This window comes from Anas acuta, chromosome 1 (assembly GCF_963932015.1).
Source record: "Anas acuta chromosome 1, bAnaAcu1.1, whole genome shotgun sequence".
In the NCBI taxonomy this organism is placed as follows: domain Eukaryota; kingdom Metazoa; phylum Chordata; class Aves; order Anseriformes; family Anatidae; genus Anas; species Anas acuta.
In genome coordinates, this window is record NC_088979.1 from 189,927,893 (window position 1) to 189,944,647 (window position 16,755).

The window sequence follows — 16,755 nt, forward strand, 5'->3', positions numbered from 1 at the left end:
GATTTCTAAGAGACCTCCAGCTAAGTGCCTCAAAGACAGCCTCCCAACACCCTCAGTCTCACTGCTGAACCCCACAACAGCCTGGGGCTGCATGAGGACGGTGATGGGGCCACACAGATCATAGGATCACAGATTCATTGAGGCTGGAAAGCCCTCCAAGATCATCTGGCCCAACCACCCCCTACCACCAATGTCACCCACTAAAACATGCCCCTAAAGCACCACTTATGATGGGCTTCTGCAGCCATCCCTGCTGACAGCCAGCATCTCCCCCACGGTCCCACCTCTCCCCAGTCCCCATCGCCTTGCTGAGGCAGATCAGGGATCCCCAGCAACCCCTGACCATGAGGGGGTCCCCAAATATTCGCCAAAACCACTCGGCAGTGCTGGGCCACCTGAAGAGGTGTGTGACAGGGAGCGAAGTCCCCAGTGCCCACTGGATGGCAGTGCACAGATGCTCAATACTGAAATCAGCTCCAACCTCGCCTCCCCTCCTGCCATACCTCTTTTTTTTGTGCGTTCAGCGAGGGGTTGCCCACGACTTTCATCAATGCAGCCCCCACACGGTGCTGCACAGGAGTCAGGGTTCACACCGCTGTGTCTTCTAGCCACACACAACACCACAGGATTTGTCCTAAATTTTAGTTTAGAACTTGTGTTTCATATAACGAGGAGGCTGGGGATAGGTAAACACTACAGGAGGGTTGGGGTTTTAAAAAGACCTGGAGGAGGAAAACTCCATTTCAAAATCCTGCCCTGCAGAGTAACGCTGGCTCTTCCTCATAAAAATGAGTCACCTTGTCCCCTTCTGGCCTGCCTGACACCAGCCCCAGAGAGTCCAGAGGCAGCCCTGTGCCAGCAGCATGTTCAGAACAAGCCTTACCTGAGGGCAACCTCGTGTTGATCCATCAGAGATAAAACCTCCACAGTTAGGGGAGCCAAAGCAGCACCTGCACGTGGTGGGGGGCTCGGCTGGGAGCAGATCTCAGGGATGTTCCTGGAGCTCCAAGCAGTGCGTGCTTGCCACGTGCACTACCCGTGTAGCAGCTCCTCCTGTGAAAATGGTGGGGTCAAATTAAAACCTTGATATAATCTAGCAACTGCACCTGGATGCAGGTGTGCGCAGAATTTGTGCTTTACCTTTCTTTTTCCTGAATTTTAGCACTTTAAAAAATCACCTGTGAGGTGCAAGGTTTCTCTGCAAGTCCCTAGGCTGTAATCAGACGAGCGTATGACAGATTGACTTTGCCATAATTAAAGGGAGCACCTCCACCAGCCAGAGGGCACAGCTCAGCTAGCTGCTCCCATGAAGGTCTCCAGGTAATGCCAGGGAAGGAGCCTGGATTTCCTGCAGGTTTGTGTGGCTGCCACACTGCACCTGAGCGAGGCAAGCTGGAGCTCTCACATTAAAATTTCAATTGTGTATAAAACACAAGTGCTTCATTCACGGCTTCAAAAATCTGAATTCACAAGCAGAAAGCTGACGAATTTCCTCCTAAAATGCCACTGCTGGCTGGGCTGCTCAGCGAGGTAGTTGCCACACGGCTGCCAGGATGAAATGTCCTTGAACACAAGGCAGTAAAACAGGCCTGGAGAGGAAAGGTATCCGTGGGAGGAACAGAAATTGCTGGGAGAAAAGCAGGAATGGAAAGGAAAAAGCCTGCATGGAGTCCCAGTTGTGTGCTCAGAGCACGCCAACCAAGCAGGACGGGTTGCCACAGGCCACCAGGTCCATTTGTGGCAACTTCTGAGGTCTAAAACTGTGTAGCATTCCCCGCTGGAAGTGGCACAAAACCTTTTAAGGTGTTTTTGAAAAGTCAATCTGTGTGAAAATGCTTGATCTGGATCAAAACCACTTGTTTGTAGTTCTCCCTCCCAGTTCTCTTTCTTGTGGATAGAAGTGGCTTCCAAAAACTGTTTACTGAAAAAAATAATAATGAAAAAGGGATCGTCTTACACAGCATTTTGACTTCAGTGATATTAAGCACAATACAAACAACATTTAACCAATGCCACATACGATCAGAGACATTTAATCAAATATTTCACCAGCTCTGTTTGCTGGGCGTTCAACCACTGCGGTGGTACAAGAGAACAGGCAGTAAATCGGGTCCCACTGAGGTCAGAGACAACTCCGAACGTAGTTCTTGGAGGAAACCTGCAGCCACACAGAAGCACAACACCAGCAATGCCAGCAGCCCGACCACAGCATCCACAGAGCCAGCTGAGCCCATTTAGATTCAGGGGAGGACAGCACTTCTGCAAGACTGAGAACAAGAATAAGGAGGAGAATATTTCAATAAAAAAAAAGAAAAAAAAGAAAAAATATGGGACAGAGAAGAACCCAGTGGAAGTGAAACACGCTGCTGTTGCACATGCACAGGGAGGATGCTGCGGAGCACCGCTGCCTTTCTGCTGTTTACTGGTGCAGCTCACCAACCACAAGCAGGGTAAAACATTTCTTCTGAGTAGGACAAACATATTTGTTGTATTGACACCTAAATGCAAAGCCAACATGAGTTACATGACAGGATTGTGAAATTCTGTGAGTTTTGTGAATTCAAAAGACCACATTGCAGAAGAGGTTTAGAATAACAATACCTGCCCGGGCAGCTAGAATGGTTTAATTTCCTGGGCATCTTTAATGAAACTCAGCCACCGCTTCTTCAGTCGAGGGCCCTGGGTTATGTTTCGGACATGGTGTTTAACCTTTAGGGCAAGTCGCTCGCTATCTCTCTGTTTCTGCTTACCCATCTGTAAAACGAGGGCGAGCATATTTACCCAGCGGCAGGGTTTTGTGGCACACACAGCCCGCCGCGTGGTTCCATTCAGGGACCGCAAACAGCGAGGGCAAAGTGTTCCCGAGGCACCCCGGTGCCTGGTGAAGGTTTACACACCAGCTCACGTGCTACGTGTGGGCTACAAAACTCACGCAGACCGACTCGGGCGCCCATTTCGGCGTGTGCCGAGCCAGGGCTGTGCTTTGGAGCCCTCCATTTCCCACCTCCACGCCGGCTTCTCCGTTTATCTGAGAGCAGCAGGAGGGCAAACGCAGGCAGATGAAACCCCACTGAAATACCAAACTGCTTTGTTTCGCCACAACATCTCCATCCCAGCACCACAGAGGTGCCTCGACCTAATGGCAAACGGGCTGGTGGCCCCTCGGGCTGCTCGGTGGCCATCGAGCGCCGCATGCGGTGGCTGTGGCCCTTCACCTCGCCACGCAGGGTGGCCCCCTCCAACCACCCTTACGGGGTGCTGAGCCCCCCCAGCACCCCCTGAAGGGCTGGGGACCCCGGTGTGGAGGCAGAACGGGGCCGAGCACCCCCAACCCCACAGCGCTGCCCCACATCAAGCCCGTCCCGCTCGCCCCGTCGGTGGTGCCCGCTCCATCGGGGGGTCCTGGGGGGGGTTCTGGGGAGGGTCCCCCTCGCCCTAAGCGCTCCCCCCGGGCTTCCCCTTTCCCCGCAGCCCTGGCAGCAGCGGCGAGAGGGGAAGGGAAGGGGCCGGGCCGGGAGCTCGGCGGGGAGGGGACGAGGGGGAGGGCCGGGGGGGGCCGCCCGGCGGCTCGGAGCCGCTCCCGGGGAGCCGCGGCGCCTGCGTGGAGCCCGGTGGCGGCGGGGGAAGCTTCCGGAGCGGGGGTCCGGTCCCGTCCCGTCCCGTCCCCTCCTGTCCCATCCCGTCCCGACCCGACCCGTCCCGTGCCGTCGGTGCTCGCCATGGGGCTCCTCCCGCTCTACCTCGGTAACCACCGCCCGGCCCCGCTCCCACCGCCGTCGGGGCAGGGGGCTGCGGGCTCGGCTTCACCGCGTGTCCCCCCTTCTTCTTCTTCTCCTTCTCTCCCTTCTCCCCGTGTCTCCCACCCCCCGGCCCCGCAGCGCTGTGGGTGGCGGCGGCTCAGGAGCCCGAGTACAGCTCCGGCTGCGCCGAGGGCAGCTGCTACCCGGCCACCGGCGACCTCCTCATCGGCCGCGCCGCCCGCCTCTCCGCCTCCTCCACGTGTGGCCTCCGGCAGCCCGAGCCCTACTGCATCGTCAGCCACCTCCAGGTGAGCCCCCCGACGGCGGGGGGGGGGTGCCCGGGGACCGGCCGGAGGCACCGAGCGACCCCCGGAGCCCCCCGAGCCCCGACGGGGAGGGGGACGCGGCGGGGACGGGGCCGCGTTTGGGGGAGCCCCCCCGGGGCTTAACGGGGAAGAAACCCCGGGGTACGTCCCCTTAACACTCGGTGTAAGTTTAATTAACACTGGGTGTAAGTCCAATTAATACTTGGGGTAGGTTCAATTAATGCTCGGGGGGGTTTTGCAGCCTTAACGCGGAGCCGTCTAGACAGCTTCCTGATGGCAAGTGGTGTGTAGGAGCCGGTCGTAATGGCTTGGCGGCTGTCCTCAAAATATAATCACATCTGGATGGTCTCCGGGCGAAAGCAGGCAGATCGGCTCGGCTGGTGGAAGGCAGAGAGGTTTTTAGGATGTAAGAGACGGCTGTAAGGGAGTACTGAAGGTCCCTGAGACAGCAGGGGTAGGGGATCAGGAGCGGGATCTCCGCTGGGTTAGGTGGAAAGTGAGGGAATTGCCCCAGGCTGAAGTGGCTGCCGAGACAATGGGGACGGATCCTGACACCGGGAAGGAAAACGCCTCCCGTTTGTGCCCTGAGGTTACAAATCTCCCCGCCACACGGTTTTACCACGCTGCCCTGTCTGCCGGGGGTAACTCTGGGTTTAACACGGCGGGTAGCCTTGCCGCAGCATTTTCAGCATTTTGGGGTTGCTTTCTTTGCATCTCTCCTCCAAAGAAGTAACAAAGGCGCCTTGTTAGTTTTATTGTCCCAGAAAATGCTGGAGTTCCCAGGTGGTTTATGTTAAACGCGCTGCCTCAGATGGTTTTAACGCGCCCTCGTTCCCGATCTCGCAGCCCCGTTTCGGTGTTTGCCTGATGTTTCCGTGCTGTGAGTGGTACTGGGGAAATCTGCCAGGCTGTGGGTGCAGGAAGGTGCCCCGTAACCACACGGGGCCGAGCACTTCGCAGGACGGGACCTTTCGGTGTTGGGCAGTGATTTGGTGGGAGGACAAGTGGCTGCAGGGGGCTGAGGCTGCGGGATGGGACAGGAGGGGACGGGATGGGACAGGAGCCTTCCCGGCCCCGCAGGACTCAATGAAATAGTAAATCAGCGTGGCACGGACCTGCCAGCTCACGTGTTCCTGGCTGGCAAAGCACCACGCGTTCGTCTCCCCAGCCACGCTGCAGGGATGGAGCCCGCAGCAATCAGCTGCTGCCGTGCTGGGGCTGAGAGCCCCTGCAGTGTTCGGAGCCCCTCTGCCCCCCCTGCACTGCCACACCTGGGTTATCTGGGGCAGAAACCCTCCCTTTCGGTTCAGCTCGAGTCTTACCTTGCAAGCTTTGCATGGTTTAGGCAGCACTGTGTAAAAATAGTGTACATAGCACTAGTCACGGTGGGTTTTTGTCCTTTTGGTGAAGAAGCACTTGTCCATTTTCCCGAAAAAGCACGTGCCAGGCTTGCGCCCAGCTGTCTTGTAGGGTGTGCAGGCTGGGGTTGCGTGCTTAGCTTGAGATTGCAAACATGGTGCCTGGATGTGGTGTAGGTAGGAGCCTGAAAAGCTGGATTCAGCATAGAGCTAACCCCACAGGAAAAAGAGCCGGTCACTAAATCACCCATGGGCTACACGTGCACTGAGCCTGCCTGGAGATGTCCCTACAATGGAGAACTTACATCTCAAAGCCAGCTCCTAAAAGCAGGGTTACCTCACTCGAGTTTTTGAAGGTGCAGTTTTGCGTGCGTACGTTTCAGTTCAGGGATTGCTGGAGATGCTGCCGCTGGTTGTGAGCTCTGCTGGGGAATCGGCATGCAGGCAGGGATTTCCTGAGCACGCAGCGTGCTCTCACGGAAACACAGTGTATGGAATTCCTGGCATAGCTTCCACCGGGCAATTTGCATTAATGCGAAAAGGTAAATACACTTATCAATTAAAAAAAAACAAAGCCAACACCACACCTTCGATGCCTCCTGCAGGCAAAACTCAGAGGAACGTGATATGGATGGAAAATACTCTTATCTGCAGGAAACAACTACTGCCCCGTGGATAAAGTCGGTAATGCCAGTTATCTTGTTGTTTCAGGAGGACAAAAAATGTTTCACATGCGACTCGGAGGATCCCTTCCACGACACCCTCAATCCCGACAGCCACCGCATCGAAAACGTGGTCACCACGTTTGCTCCCAATCGCCTGAAGCTCTGGTGGCAGTCAGAAAACGGTATGCAGCTTGGTGGGGAGACATTCCCTGGGCTGGGAGTCGCTTTCCCTTCTTTTGTCTGCGGGTACCTCAGCGTTTGCTGTTAGCTCAGGGCTGGTAATTGCTGCTGTGGGAGGGATCGTGCTGGTAGCAGTGGGCTGAGTAAAACTGGCTGCTTTTGTGTGCCCGTAAGGAAGCCCCGCGAACCCTCCAGGAGTGCTGGAAAGAGCTCTCTCCCGCCGCTCTGTGAGAATCCTTTCCTAAAAAGAGAAGTTTCCCACCCCGGCTCCAGATCTGCCTCATGTTTGGGCAGAGGCAGCGGCGCAGCCTGCCAGCGGCGAGCATCCCGGGGCAGCGCTGCCAAGCCAGGAGGCGCCGCAGGGCTTCCCCACGCTGCTGGGGGAGCCGGGGGAAGGAGGTGGGCTGGGGGCTGCGGGGCCGTGGTCCTGCCCTCAGACCTCCACCTCCCTGCCTTCCCTTCCCCAAGCACCCTACATTCCTGTACTCGCGTGCAAAACGGTAAAATGAACGCCAGAAATGAGCCAGCAATTTTTATTTTTTTTTTCACACTATATTGCGTGTCCGTTTTGTGGCCTTTTATTTTATTTTTCACCCTTCCTCTGCCCTTTTTTTGCTTTTATGGTTTTGCTTTTGGCGGGCTTCCTTACACAAAGCAAGGCATCTAGATTTTCATCCTGCCCTAAAGCCTTAATGCCAGATGGACAGGATGGGATTTCTGCAAAAGCAGTGGCAGGAGCTATCTGACTCTACGTTAAAATAACATGGTAATACTTGTAACATTTCTGTTGTCCAGTAAAGAAAGATTTTCTCTAAATCCTTTTTCTCTAAATCCTTTTTAAGCATTTCTTTTTAACAATGTAGATCAGACTGGCGAGCTGCTCATCTCTAGTGGCTCTCTTGTAGCGTTCCAAATAATTCATGTTTTTTGCAACAAGCTTGGCAGCACTCAGACAGAAGAGTTCTTAGCGCATAAGGTCATGAAAATGTCCTTCAAGAGTGGAAAACAAATGATTCTTTCTGTCCAATTCATGTTTTCTTCCACTCAGGCACGCAGCAGAAGGGACCATCACTGCACACTCTACATGAAGTCACAGCTAGTTGAAAATTTAAGTGTTTTATCAGTTTGTGCTTGTCATTTCTTAGCCTTCCTCCTCTCTGCAAATCTCACTGGATTTTTGTTTTGTTTCTAACTTCAGCATAATTAGTATCCAGCTGTTCTGAGAGGTCTTTTCACATGGCAAAGTAATATTTCTGTTTTGCTTCCTTTCTGCACAGAGTCTTTGACCGTAGGTAGTTGTGCAGCACAGCTGGGAAAACCTTTCGCTTGTCATGGTTTCCTGCGGTGGCAGGGCAGGGCTGGGATAGCTGGCATAGGGGTACTCCAAAAAACAGGTTATAAAGAAACAGTTCCTGCATCTGGATTAACAGAGGAATCCAGAGTGAGAGAAAAAAGGTGGGGAACAGTCCCTACCAGCAGTCAGTGAGATTTGGGGTGCCAGGGCTGGGCTGCTGCTCCATGGGCTGTGTTGTATGAGGACAGCATGGGGCTGGGCTCAGCATCCTCGCCCTTACCAGCCACCGAGCACCTTGGTGCCAGGATGCAGCCTGTAGCAGTCCTTGTCCTCATCCTACATCCGTTGGTGTTAGCCATGTTATGTGCTCTGAGATCACAGCAGTGCAGGTTCACACTTTAGGTGTAGCTGCAGGGTGTCTCTGCAGGTGTTGCATGGCACTCCCTGTGCGATACGGTCCTCAGCAGCCCCTTGCTGTCTCCTTGTACCTTGCTAAAGCACTAAATCCCTTTTTTGACATCAGATCCAGACGGCAAAGGGAAAAGGCCTTGTGCCACCAGAGCACAGGGCCTCAGCAAAATGTTGCTGCAGAGGCTGGCGGTGTCCTTGATTGTTGCAGTTCCTTTGCTCTGTCCCTGCAGGTCTGGAAAATGTGACTATCCAGCTGAACCTGGAGGCCGAGTTTCATTTCACTCATCTCATCATGACCTTCAAGGTAAGGACACCACAGCCTTACCCACACCCTCACTAGGGGCCCTGCACAGAGCCCCACAAGTCCCCTAAAACACAGGGAAGCGAGAGTCATTTGCATCCAGGTGATGTTTGGGACAGGGGCTCTCTTTGAGCTGTTCAGCCTGATTTTTAGATCTGTCAGCCATTAACTCCTGAAGTCACGCAGGAGTGACTTGTGACTTGAGTTGTGTTTAAACTTCAAGTGTGGGGCTGCAGAAGGAGTCACACAAAATCCGTGACGTTTGCCTCTCTGCAGTGGTTGTGTTGCTAGAAGATCATTACCTAAGTCGTATAGTAGCAAGGGTTTTTATTTTATAAAAAAATAAAATTGGCCATGCTATCAGTTTTCATTTGGCAAATGTAAAGGTCTTCAGGAAGAAGAAACATCTGTACACAAAGTGTCTTTGTTTCCTTCCAAACAGATGTCTTGGAATGGCAGATCATGTCCTGTACATCCTAAATCACAGGCAGCCTTCAGCTGAGGTTTCAGGGCCCGCAGGGCTAAATCTCTTTGTATGTAAACAAATTAATCTCTTAATTTATACCCGTCAGCTTTCCAGGAGAGCCAGTTCTTTGCCTTGAGGCATCGGCTTGGGTTTCTCCCCTTGCCTTGAGGTGGTGGCTGAGGTGGAAGGTGGTCCCCTCGGGTCCCCTTTGCGGGTCCCCAGCAGTGAGGGACCCTCACCAGGTACCGGTGCCTCTGGGCTCATCAGGAGCTTGGCCAGGAGGAAGGCTGCAGGGGAAAAAAGATGGTTTTAGGGATTATTTGCTGGCTTTGTGGGATAGCTGCTCAAGCTGCCTTACCCTGGTGTCACTGCATTTTCTGTCGGGTGAGATACCAGTCTGTAAGGCAGGTGGTGTTTTCAGCCAGGAAGCAGGAAAAAAGGACTTATTTCCAGCTGTGACTGAAATGTTTTTTGTGCTTGGCTCCTTGAGCACCTTGTCTGAATCCATCTGGTTGATGAAGGGGCTGCTGGCACTTCTTGCTGCAAGCCAGGTACTACATTAGCGTCTGTGCTTTGGAATGCGGTTGATGGAAACATTACTGTTGTCACAAGGTTTGGGGATCAAAGGGATTCAAAATCTTTTTTAAAAATCTCATTAGCTAATTGTTCTGGAGTGGAATACATGCTGGGAAGAAGGAAGGTGGAGTAGGGTTTTGGGACTTGGGGGGAGCTGGGTGCAGTACGAGTGAATGAAGCTTAACACCTCAGGTTCCTTAAGGAGATCCCTGCTCAGGGGACAGGAGGTGAGACCCGGTATGTCTCTGTGGAAGGTCAGCTGAGGAGGTATGGCAAGGAAGAAGGCTGTGCTGCTTTCTACAAGCAGTGGAAAAATTCCCTTTGTCTCCCCAGAGCCCTGCTTTAATCTCCAGTTTTGAGAAAGGATTTGGAATCTGAGAAACTTGCAAGTTTGGGTGCTTGATTGCTGAATGCTGTCTGGTCTGTGGTTTGATGTGTGTTATTTTCAAGGTCTGCCTCTGAGCAGAGTGTAAAATATCATCAGTAAAGGCTGGTAGAAAAAAAAAAGTAAATATTGGAAATAATCACTGCAGAGAGAGAAGAGATTAAAATCCAGATGTGTGGATAGCTCATACTTAAAAATGTTCAGTGTAAATGCAAACAACTATTAACCAAGTACAATCTCCTTTGGTTTTCCCATCACTAGACATTCCGTCCTGCTGCAATGTTGATAGAAAGATCATCTGATTTTGGAAAAACATGGCAAGTATATAGGTATTTTGCATATGACTGTGAGAGCTCGTTTCCTGGGATTTCAACTGGACCCATGAAGAAAGTGGATGATATCATTTGTGATTCCCGGTACTCCGACATTGAACCTTCAACCGAGGGAGAGGTCAGAGGGTTTTTTTCAATATGTTGATTGTGTAGGCTTTTTCCATACAAATCCTGATTCTCTGAATCTTCTGTTGTTCTGTCTTTTCTTCAGGTAATATATCGTGTTTTAGATCCTGCTTTTAGAATTGAAGATCCATACAGTCCAAGGATTCAAAGTATGTATGCAGTTATCTTCCAGGCTTATTTGAAAGGGTTTCTGTTCTTAGTTACTTGCTATTTAAAAAAAAAATAAGCCACAAATAAGGTCATGCATTTGCCTTGGTAATAATTTTGAAGTTGTATGAATACATTTCTGGTATGGCTTCTTTTCCTGACTCAGACAGTGATCTACTGGGAAATAACAATCACTGGTGTCAATTCAAGTGATTGTTCTTATGCACATCATTGTAGTTGGTAGTTGGTCCTTTTCTTATTTGTTGAGGGAAATATTTTTGCTAAAGAACCCCCCTCCCCAAAATACATGCAGTTGCTGAGAGAAACCTTGGACATTGCAGGGTTCTCAGAAAGCAGAGAAACAGAACTACAAATGTACTTATCTAGAAATGCAAAATGATGTTAAAGTCAACAGGATTGTGTTTTACATTTTAGATTTCAGAACATGTAAATCACAGCTTCTGGATGACTGGCCTTGGTAGCAGTGAATGGCTGGTCCATGCAGATGTGGTCATAAACCAAAAATGCCTGTAGTGGGCAAGTAAATCTGAAGTGAAAAAAATCTGAAGAAAAAGAGTGTCTGCTAGTTGCTATATTGCTTGAATTTTTTTTTTATTCAAAGTTTTAAAGGAGAGAGGGTCTGCTTTCATTGGATTGAAGTGCTTTTTCAAGCCTTGTTTTGAGCCCATAAGAAAATATGCATAATATCCAAGTGGACGTGTAAATTGAATTAATTACTGCATTATTGCCTTTACACAGATTACCCCTTGAGAACTCCTTTGTGTTTGGTCACTGATGAAGTGTTGCCTCTTTCAGCAGAATATGACTAATTAAATCTGGGCAAGTTGGGTGTATAAAAAAGAAGAATATGTTTGTGTCTTGTTGCCAACTAAGATTTTGGTCCAAAAGGCTCATAACTTTTAAAGCTTCTGGTCCATTTGTCAGCAGTTCCTTAATATCACCCCCATTTTATACTTTAAATCCCAAAGTGTAGAGAGAACCAGTGTCTCCTCGGTGGTGCTGGTGTACATGCGTTTAATATTTGTGCTTGTGTGTGTGTGTGTGCCTGCAGTAAAACAGACTAGAACTCTGAATTAAGCTTAAACTAACTTTCACAGTGATTAGCATGTAGTAAATTAATGCAATTTTTGGATGTTAGGGATGTGAAGTGATACGATGTGTAGTACATTAAGTGCTGAAATTAAACCTGATCTAATCTGCCCGTAGGAAGCGTGTTTGGGAAGTCACTGCTGGCTTCCTCCCATTCAGTACAATATCTGGTAAATAACTCCAAAACATGTTTTTTTTTTTTTTCTGGTGTCCCCTGCAGACCTCTTGAAGATCACGAATCTGAGAATCAAGTTCGTCAAGCTGCACACGCTGGGAGATAACCTCCTGGACTCACGGATGGAGATCAGGGAGAAGTACTACTATGCCATCTACGACATGGTGGTGCGCGGGAACTGCTTCTGCTACGGGCACGCCAGTGAGTGTGCCCCGGTGGAGGGCTTCAACGAGGAGGTGGAAGGAATGGTGAATATGCTCACTTTTCTCCACAAAGCTGTTCCTGATTTTTTTTTTTTAAGTGATTTAAAAACAATGAAGTGAAGAGATACGATAGGAGAAATGTGAGTCGCCCTCTGCCCTCAACTTTCAAACAAGAAAACCATTGAAAACTGCTCTTTGTCGGTCAACCTTTATGTTGACCTTTTATTGACATTATTCAAATACAGAGAGCTCAGATTCAGTGAAAATAGTTCTAGCATTCCTTTTCTAATTATGTTAAAGAGCTGATGGAATTAAAAGGCAGGAAGGCAGAAAGGGAGGGTATTTGTATGGGGCTGGAGACGTGTGTATTGTCTTGCTTGCCCTAAGATTGAAGTAAGTAGGGTTTTCAAAGGATGAAGCGCTTTGATGAGGCAAACAAAATCTGCATTTGTATCACTCCTTATCTGCTGAGAAGTGGGGGCTTTGTATATAGGTTTGTATAGTTTTAGCCCTCATCAACAGGAAGCTCTGGAGGAAAATCCTGCTGCCTGCCTTGCATGCTGTTGTGTGAGTGCCCAATCTCTTCTGGCTTGTGGGTTTGCCCATGATTTTTGCCTGAGAGTGGTAAGAACAGCCCTGTTAATGAGTGAGTTATTAACTGCATGGAAGTGCGGAAGCATAGGGGAGGTTGTGTGGGTTGCCCCAGGGGCCGCAGGATGCGGGTACGCTCCATTGCTCCGAGCTTTCTCCCAAGGTCTCCTCCACCTGACCAGCAGCAAGACCAGCTTTGCCTCTGAAACTGTGGGTCAGGTGCTGGTAATCCCCGGCATCAAGGGCAGTGGCTGTCACACAATCACTGTTCAGGGCTTATGTGTTGAAGGCAAAGTCGGGCTGATGGATAAAATCCATCCAGACTGTGGTGGTCTCTGCTCTTGGCTTCCAGAAGGATGGCAGGGTGACAGTGGGCTAGAATTGACATGCTGATTTAACTAGATGAGTGGTAACGTCTAATTAACAGATAATAAACAGCTAATTCTTAGCTCTGAGATGCTTTTGTAATTATTTAGGTGGAACTGTGCTGTCCTCCTTAGTGTCTGAAAGCATTTTTCATGCATTTGTGTCAGAAAGGAAAGAAGGACAAGTTTGCATGAGGACATTCCTACCTAGGCAGGCAAGGGATGCTCCTGTGGCTCTTTGTCTTGTTATGCACATTAAAGTCCCCAAAAGTATGTCCATCATGTACTGGCTGTAGGTTGGATTATCTACTTTTTTATCAGCTTCTTTTGTTTCCCCGTCCTCTTAAATAACCAACTATATTCCTCTCATTTATGTATATATATATTTTTAATGACAGGTCCACGGGCACTGCATGTGCAGGCATAATACCAAAGGCTTAAACTGTGAGCAGTGTTTGGATTTCTACCACGACTTACCCTGGCGACCTGCCGAAGGCCGCAATACTAACGCATGCAAAAGTGAGTTTGGGTAAAATCCAGATGATATTTCTTGCTTTTAGAGCATTAACGTGTTTTTGTGTGAGTGGGTTGTGGGATTTGTGACGCTCCATGAAGTTCTGCTTGTTCTCCAGTAGACTTTGGCATGCCTTTCCTGCAGGCTCGCATCTCCCCTGGGGCTAAGCGGTGCTTTTTGTCATTGTCACAGAGTGCAACTGCAACGGCCACTCCACGCAGTGCCACTTCGACATGGCCGTGTACATGGCCACGGGGAACACCAGCGGGGGGGTTTGTGATGACTGCCAGCACAACACCGTGGGACGCAACTGTGAGCAGTGCAAGCCCTTCTACTTCCAGCACCCCGAGAGGGACCTGCGGGACCCGGACGTCTGCGAGCGTAAGTACAGCTCTGCTCCTGGGGTAGAGTGGTCGTGGTGCTTGGGCCAGCAACCCTAGGGCTTGCTCTGGAGGATTTAGGGTTTACCGTAGCTCCTGCTCTCTTCTCCAACCATTTTTTCATCCCAAAGATCCCGGAGAGGAGGTGTTTATCTTGGAGGTCTTGAGTGAGCCTGGCTGGGTTTTGTTTTCTCTTCAAAAATCTGGAAATGCGTTTGGCCGCTACATGTTCAACCCATGTCATGTCTAATCCTTGCGGTAACGGTGCCTGCTCTCTACACAGCAGGCGAGTTTAAATAATTCCGTGTGAGACTTGGCCTTTTCTGCTGCAGCAGTCAATAAAATGTGCCCAATGCTTCCTTCTTAGCCTGCAACTGTGACCCAGCTGGTTCCCAGAATGGTGGCATATGTGATCGCTACACCGATTTCTCTACTGGCCTCATTGCTGGACAGTGCCGTTGTAAATTATTTGTCGAAGGCGAGCGTTGTGACCTCTGCAAAGAAGGTTTCTACGGTCTGAGTGCCGATGACCCAGCGGGCTGTCAGTGTGAGTAAAAACATATGTTCCTTTCTGTGGGATCAAAAGCTCTTTGAGGAGCTGCTAGTGCTGGGAGAGCTTGGTTTCTGGGGTGGTTTTTCTCTTCCTTTCTTTCATGTTTTGCGAAAGGAAAAACATTCTTGGAGATTTGCTGCAGCTTGGAGTCCACCCTCCACTAAAGCTCAGCCCCCCAGCTGATCCTGGTGGAAATAGCAGAACCCTCCGTGTTTGTTTTTAAGCCTCTAAGCCAGGGAAGTTTTACTGGGATGGGTGGTGGGCAAAGTATGCAATTAAACTCTGACCTGGGAAATGAGAGGAAGCTTAAATATAAATATTTAAATGGGATGCTGTCTAAAAGGTAACCGAAGCCCTGTGTTTTGACCTGCTTATTTGTATTTCCCCATCTAGCTTGTGCATGTAATCCTCTGGGTACCCATCCCGGAGGGAATCCTTGTGATTCAGAGACAGGAAACTGCTATTGTAAGCGCCTGGTGACAGGAAAGCAGTGCAGTCAGTGCCTGGTAAGTAGATTACGGTAAGAATAATTAGAAGACGCTGGTGTGAGGGATGTTGGTATGCGGAAAGCAGGGGGCGAGGTGCTGGCCTCAGTCTGCGCTCTCCTGCAAGCAGGCGCCTGAGGGCCAGGCTGTAGCAGGCACCTCGGGGTGTGAGGAGCTGTGGAGCATGCTGTGTTATGGATGAGGAGCTGGGATGTGTGCTAGGGGAGAGTCAAGGCAGGTGAGAGCATCTGGAAATTAATTCTGGTACCGCAGTGCAAGGAGTAAGACGTTAGGGCACCTATCGCTGTTGCTCTGTGAAAATGAGAAATCTGGGGCAGTTCTGCCAGAGCCCATATGTTGCAAAAGACAAAAAGGTCTGAGAAGCAGTGCTACCCAAAAAAAAGAAAAAAAGATTCTCTATGCTGGCCATTTTTCAGGCAGTGATTAATTCCTACACATACGTTTCCATACATTGTTTACATGTGCTGGAGTGTTACAGAAACAGCCTGTCAAATAAAGGGATGTGTTCATATAAACACTGACAGGCTCTCTTATCTGACAGTAAACTATATGGTAAAGCTAAACAAGGCTGGCTGGCTGCTGAGCCAGCTGTAGGGGAACAGCCCTGCACAGGCAGAGCCCGGAGCAAAGCCCCAGCAGCCCACGTGCTGCTCTCTGCTCGGGCACGGTGTGCTGGGCTGTCGTTCTCCCGGCCCTTTGTGGGTCCGGAGCCCACATCCAAAGTAAATGGATAAAAAATAGGGGTGAAACCAGAAAGCTGGAGTCCTCTGGAAGCTTTCTTTTAAAGCTGGGTGGAAAAGGGGTTTGTTTCCAAGCTCCTGAACCAGTCAGAAGGACGGAGGAGAGTGGGTGAGGGTGGTTTTGGCTCTTAAGGATGACAGCCTGGGGTGGCTTATACTGAGTATTGCAAAATAATGCTGTGCTTTTGGGGTGGATGGGGTTAAATCGGTGATGTCTCCTCCTGTAGCCGGAGCACTGGGGCCTGAGCAACGACATGGATGGATGTCGGCCCTGCGACTGCGACCAGGGGGGAGCACTGCACAACAAGTGAGTTCCAGCTCAGTTCCTCTCCTGCAATCATTCACCCCAGCAAGTTTCGCTTCGTTTTCCACCACAACACCTCGGTGTTTTCTGGAGGGCAGCATTTGGGATCGGCTTTCTGCTCTGGCATGCAGAAAGTGGCAGATCTTGATTGCTGCAAGGGGCGATAGAGGTGTCTGCATCTCTTCTGTGCTGAGCCTGCTCTTGGTGTTCTCCCCCACTGGCCCTTTAGCCAGTCTGTCTGTCTGTCTGGAGGGAAACAGTTAGCTGCAGGGCATTGGATGTGGGTCTACACTGGGGAAGTGAAGGTTGTTCAGACAGAAACGTAGGTTTTGGAGATGCGTCCATTGGTAAGAGCATGGAAAGTCCTGCCTTAAATGTCCAGTTCAGGCATTTTGGGCAGCCAGACCGCTCCTCCCATCACAGCAGCTTCCCCTGCATTAGGTTCATGGCTTTTCAACAGCAGCACATTCCTTTGTCCTCTTTTCTTCTTCCTTCCCTCCGCAGACCCTGTGAAATGTCTGGGTTTTGTCTGAAACCACAGCAGTTTCCCGGGGGGATGGATTAATGCCACGTTGCCTGGTTTGCTCTCTACCATTTCTTGGTTGCCACCACCTGGCTCCCGCCCAGGGTGTGGGATGCAGCACCTGGGGCAGCCACACCTCACCCCAAATTCATCCCCACGCAAACCGCAGAGGTTGCAGCCTTGGCATTCCTGGAGGGGAAACTTTCCAGCTCCCCTTCTGGGGCAGCTGGGGCACTTCAGCACCTAAAAGCAGACACTGAAGTGAATCTTCTTAATTTCAAAAGTTATTTCAGGTATAAATTACTTTTAGACTAGGTTTAAAAAGCCTGGAGGTTTTCCAGGAAACCCAGAGAGTTGTGATTTTAGAAAAGATTTCTACATTAAATTTAAAATTTAAGGAAAGCAACGTCTTTTGGTGGACTAACAAACCCTCCCATGAGACAGTGTAAGCAGGTCTCTTCAAAAATAAAACCTTCCCGCTCGT

At 50.3% G+C, this 16,755-nt stretch overlaps 1 protein-coding gene and 1 long non-coding RNA gene across 2 annotated transcripts in view; one reads left to right on the forward strand and one right to left on the reverse strand.

Moving 5' to 3' along the window:
• Positions 1-2,287: 2,287 nt before the first annotated feature.
• LOC137849787 (uncharacterized) lies at positions 2,288-3,910 on the reverse strand. Its single transcript, XR_011092076.1, has 3 exons — positions 3,741-3,910; positions 2,602-2,754; positions 2,288-2,498 (listed from the first exon to the last, which is right to left on the reverse strand). It is a non-coding gene; the product is annotated as an uncharacterized lncRNA (long non-coding RNA).
• LAMB1 (laminin subunit beta 1) overlaps positions 3,533-16,755 on the forward strand; it is a 40,656-nt gene continuing 27,433 nt past the window's right edge. Inside the window, exons 1-12 of the mRNA XM_068669750.1 lie at positions 3,533-3,744; positions 3,879-4,048; positions 6,136-6,271; positions 8,205-8,278; positions 9,964-10,152; positions 10,246-10,309; positions 11,638-11,840; positions 13,150-13,270; positions 13,458-13,646; positions 14,013-14,192; positions 14,592-14,704; positions 15,672-15,751. Of these exons, the coding sequence (XP_068525851.1) occupies positions 3,720-3,744; positions 3,879-4,048; positions 6,136-6,271; positions 8,205-8,278; positions 9,964-10,152; positions 10,246-10,309; positions 11,638-11,840; positions 13,150-13,270; positions 13,458-13,646; positions 14,013-14,192; positions 14,592-14,704; positions 15,672-15,751 (1,544 nt within the window). The 5' untranslated portion in view covers positions 3,533-3,719. The remainder of the gene's footprint in view (positions 3,745-3,878; positions 4,049-6,135; positions 6,272-8,204; positions 8,279-9,963; positions 10,153-10,245; positions 10,310-11,637; positions 11,841-13,149; positions 13,271-13,457; positions 13,647-14,012; positions 14,193-14,591; positions 14,705-15,671; positions 15,752-16,755) is intronic.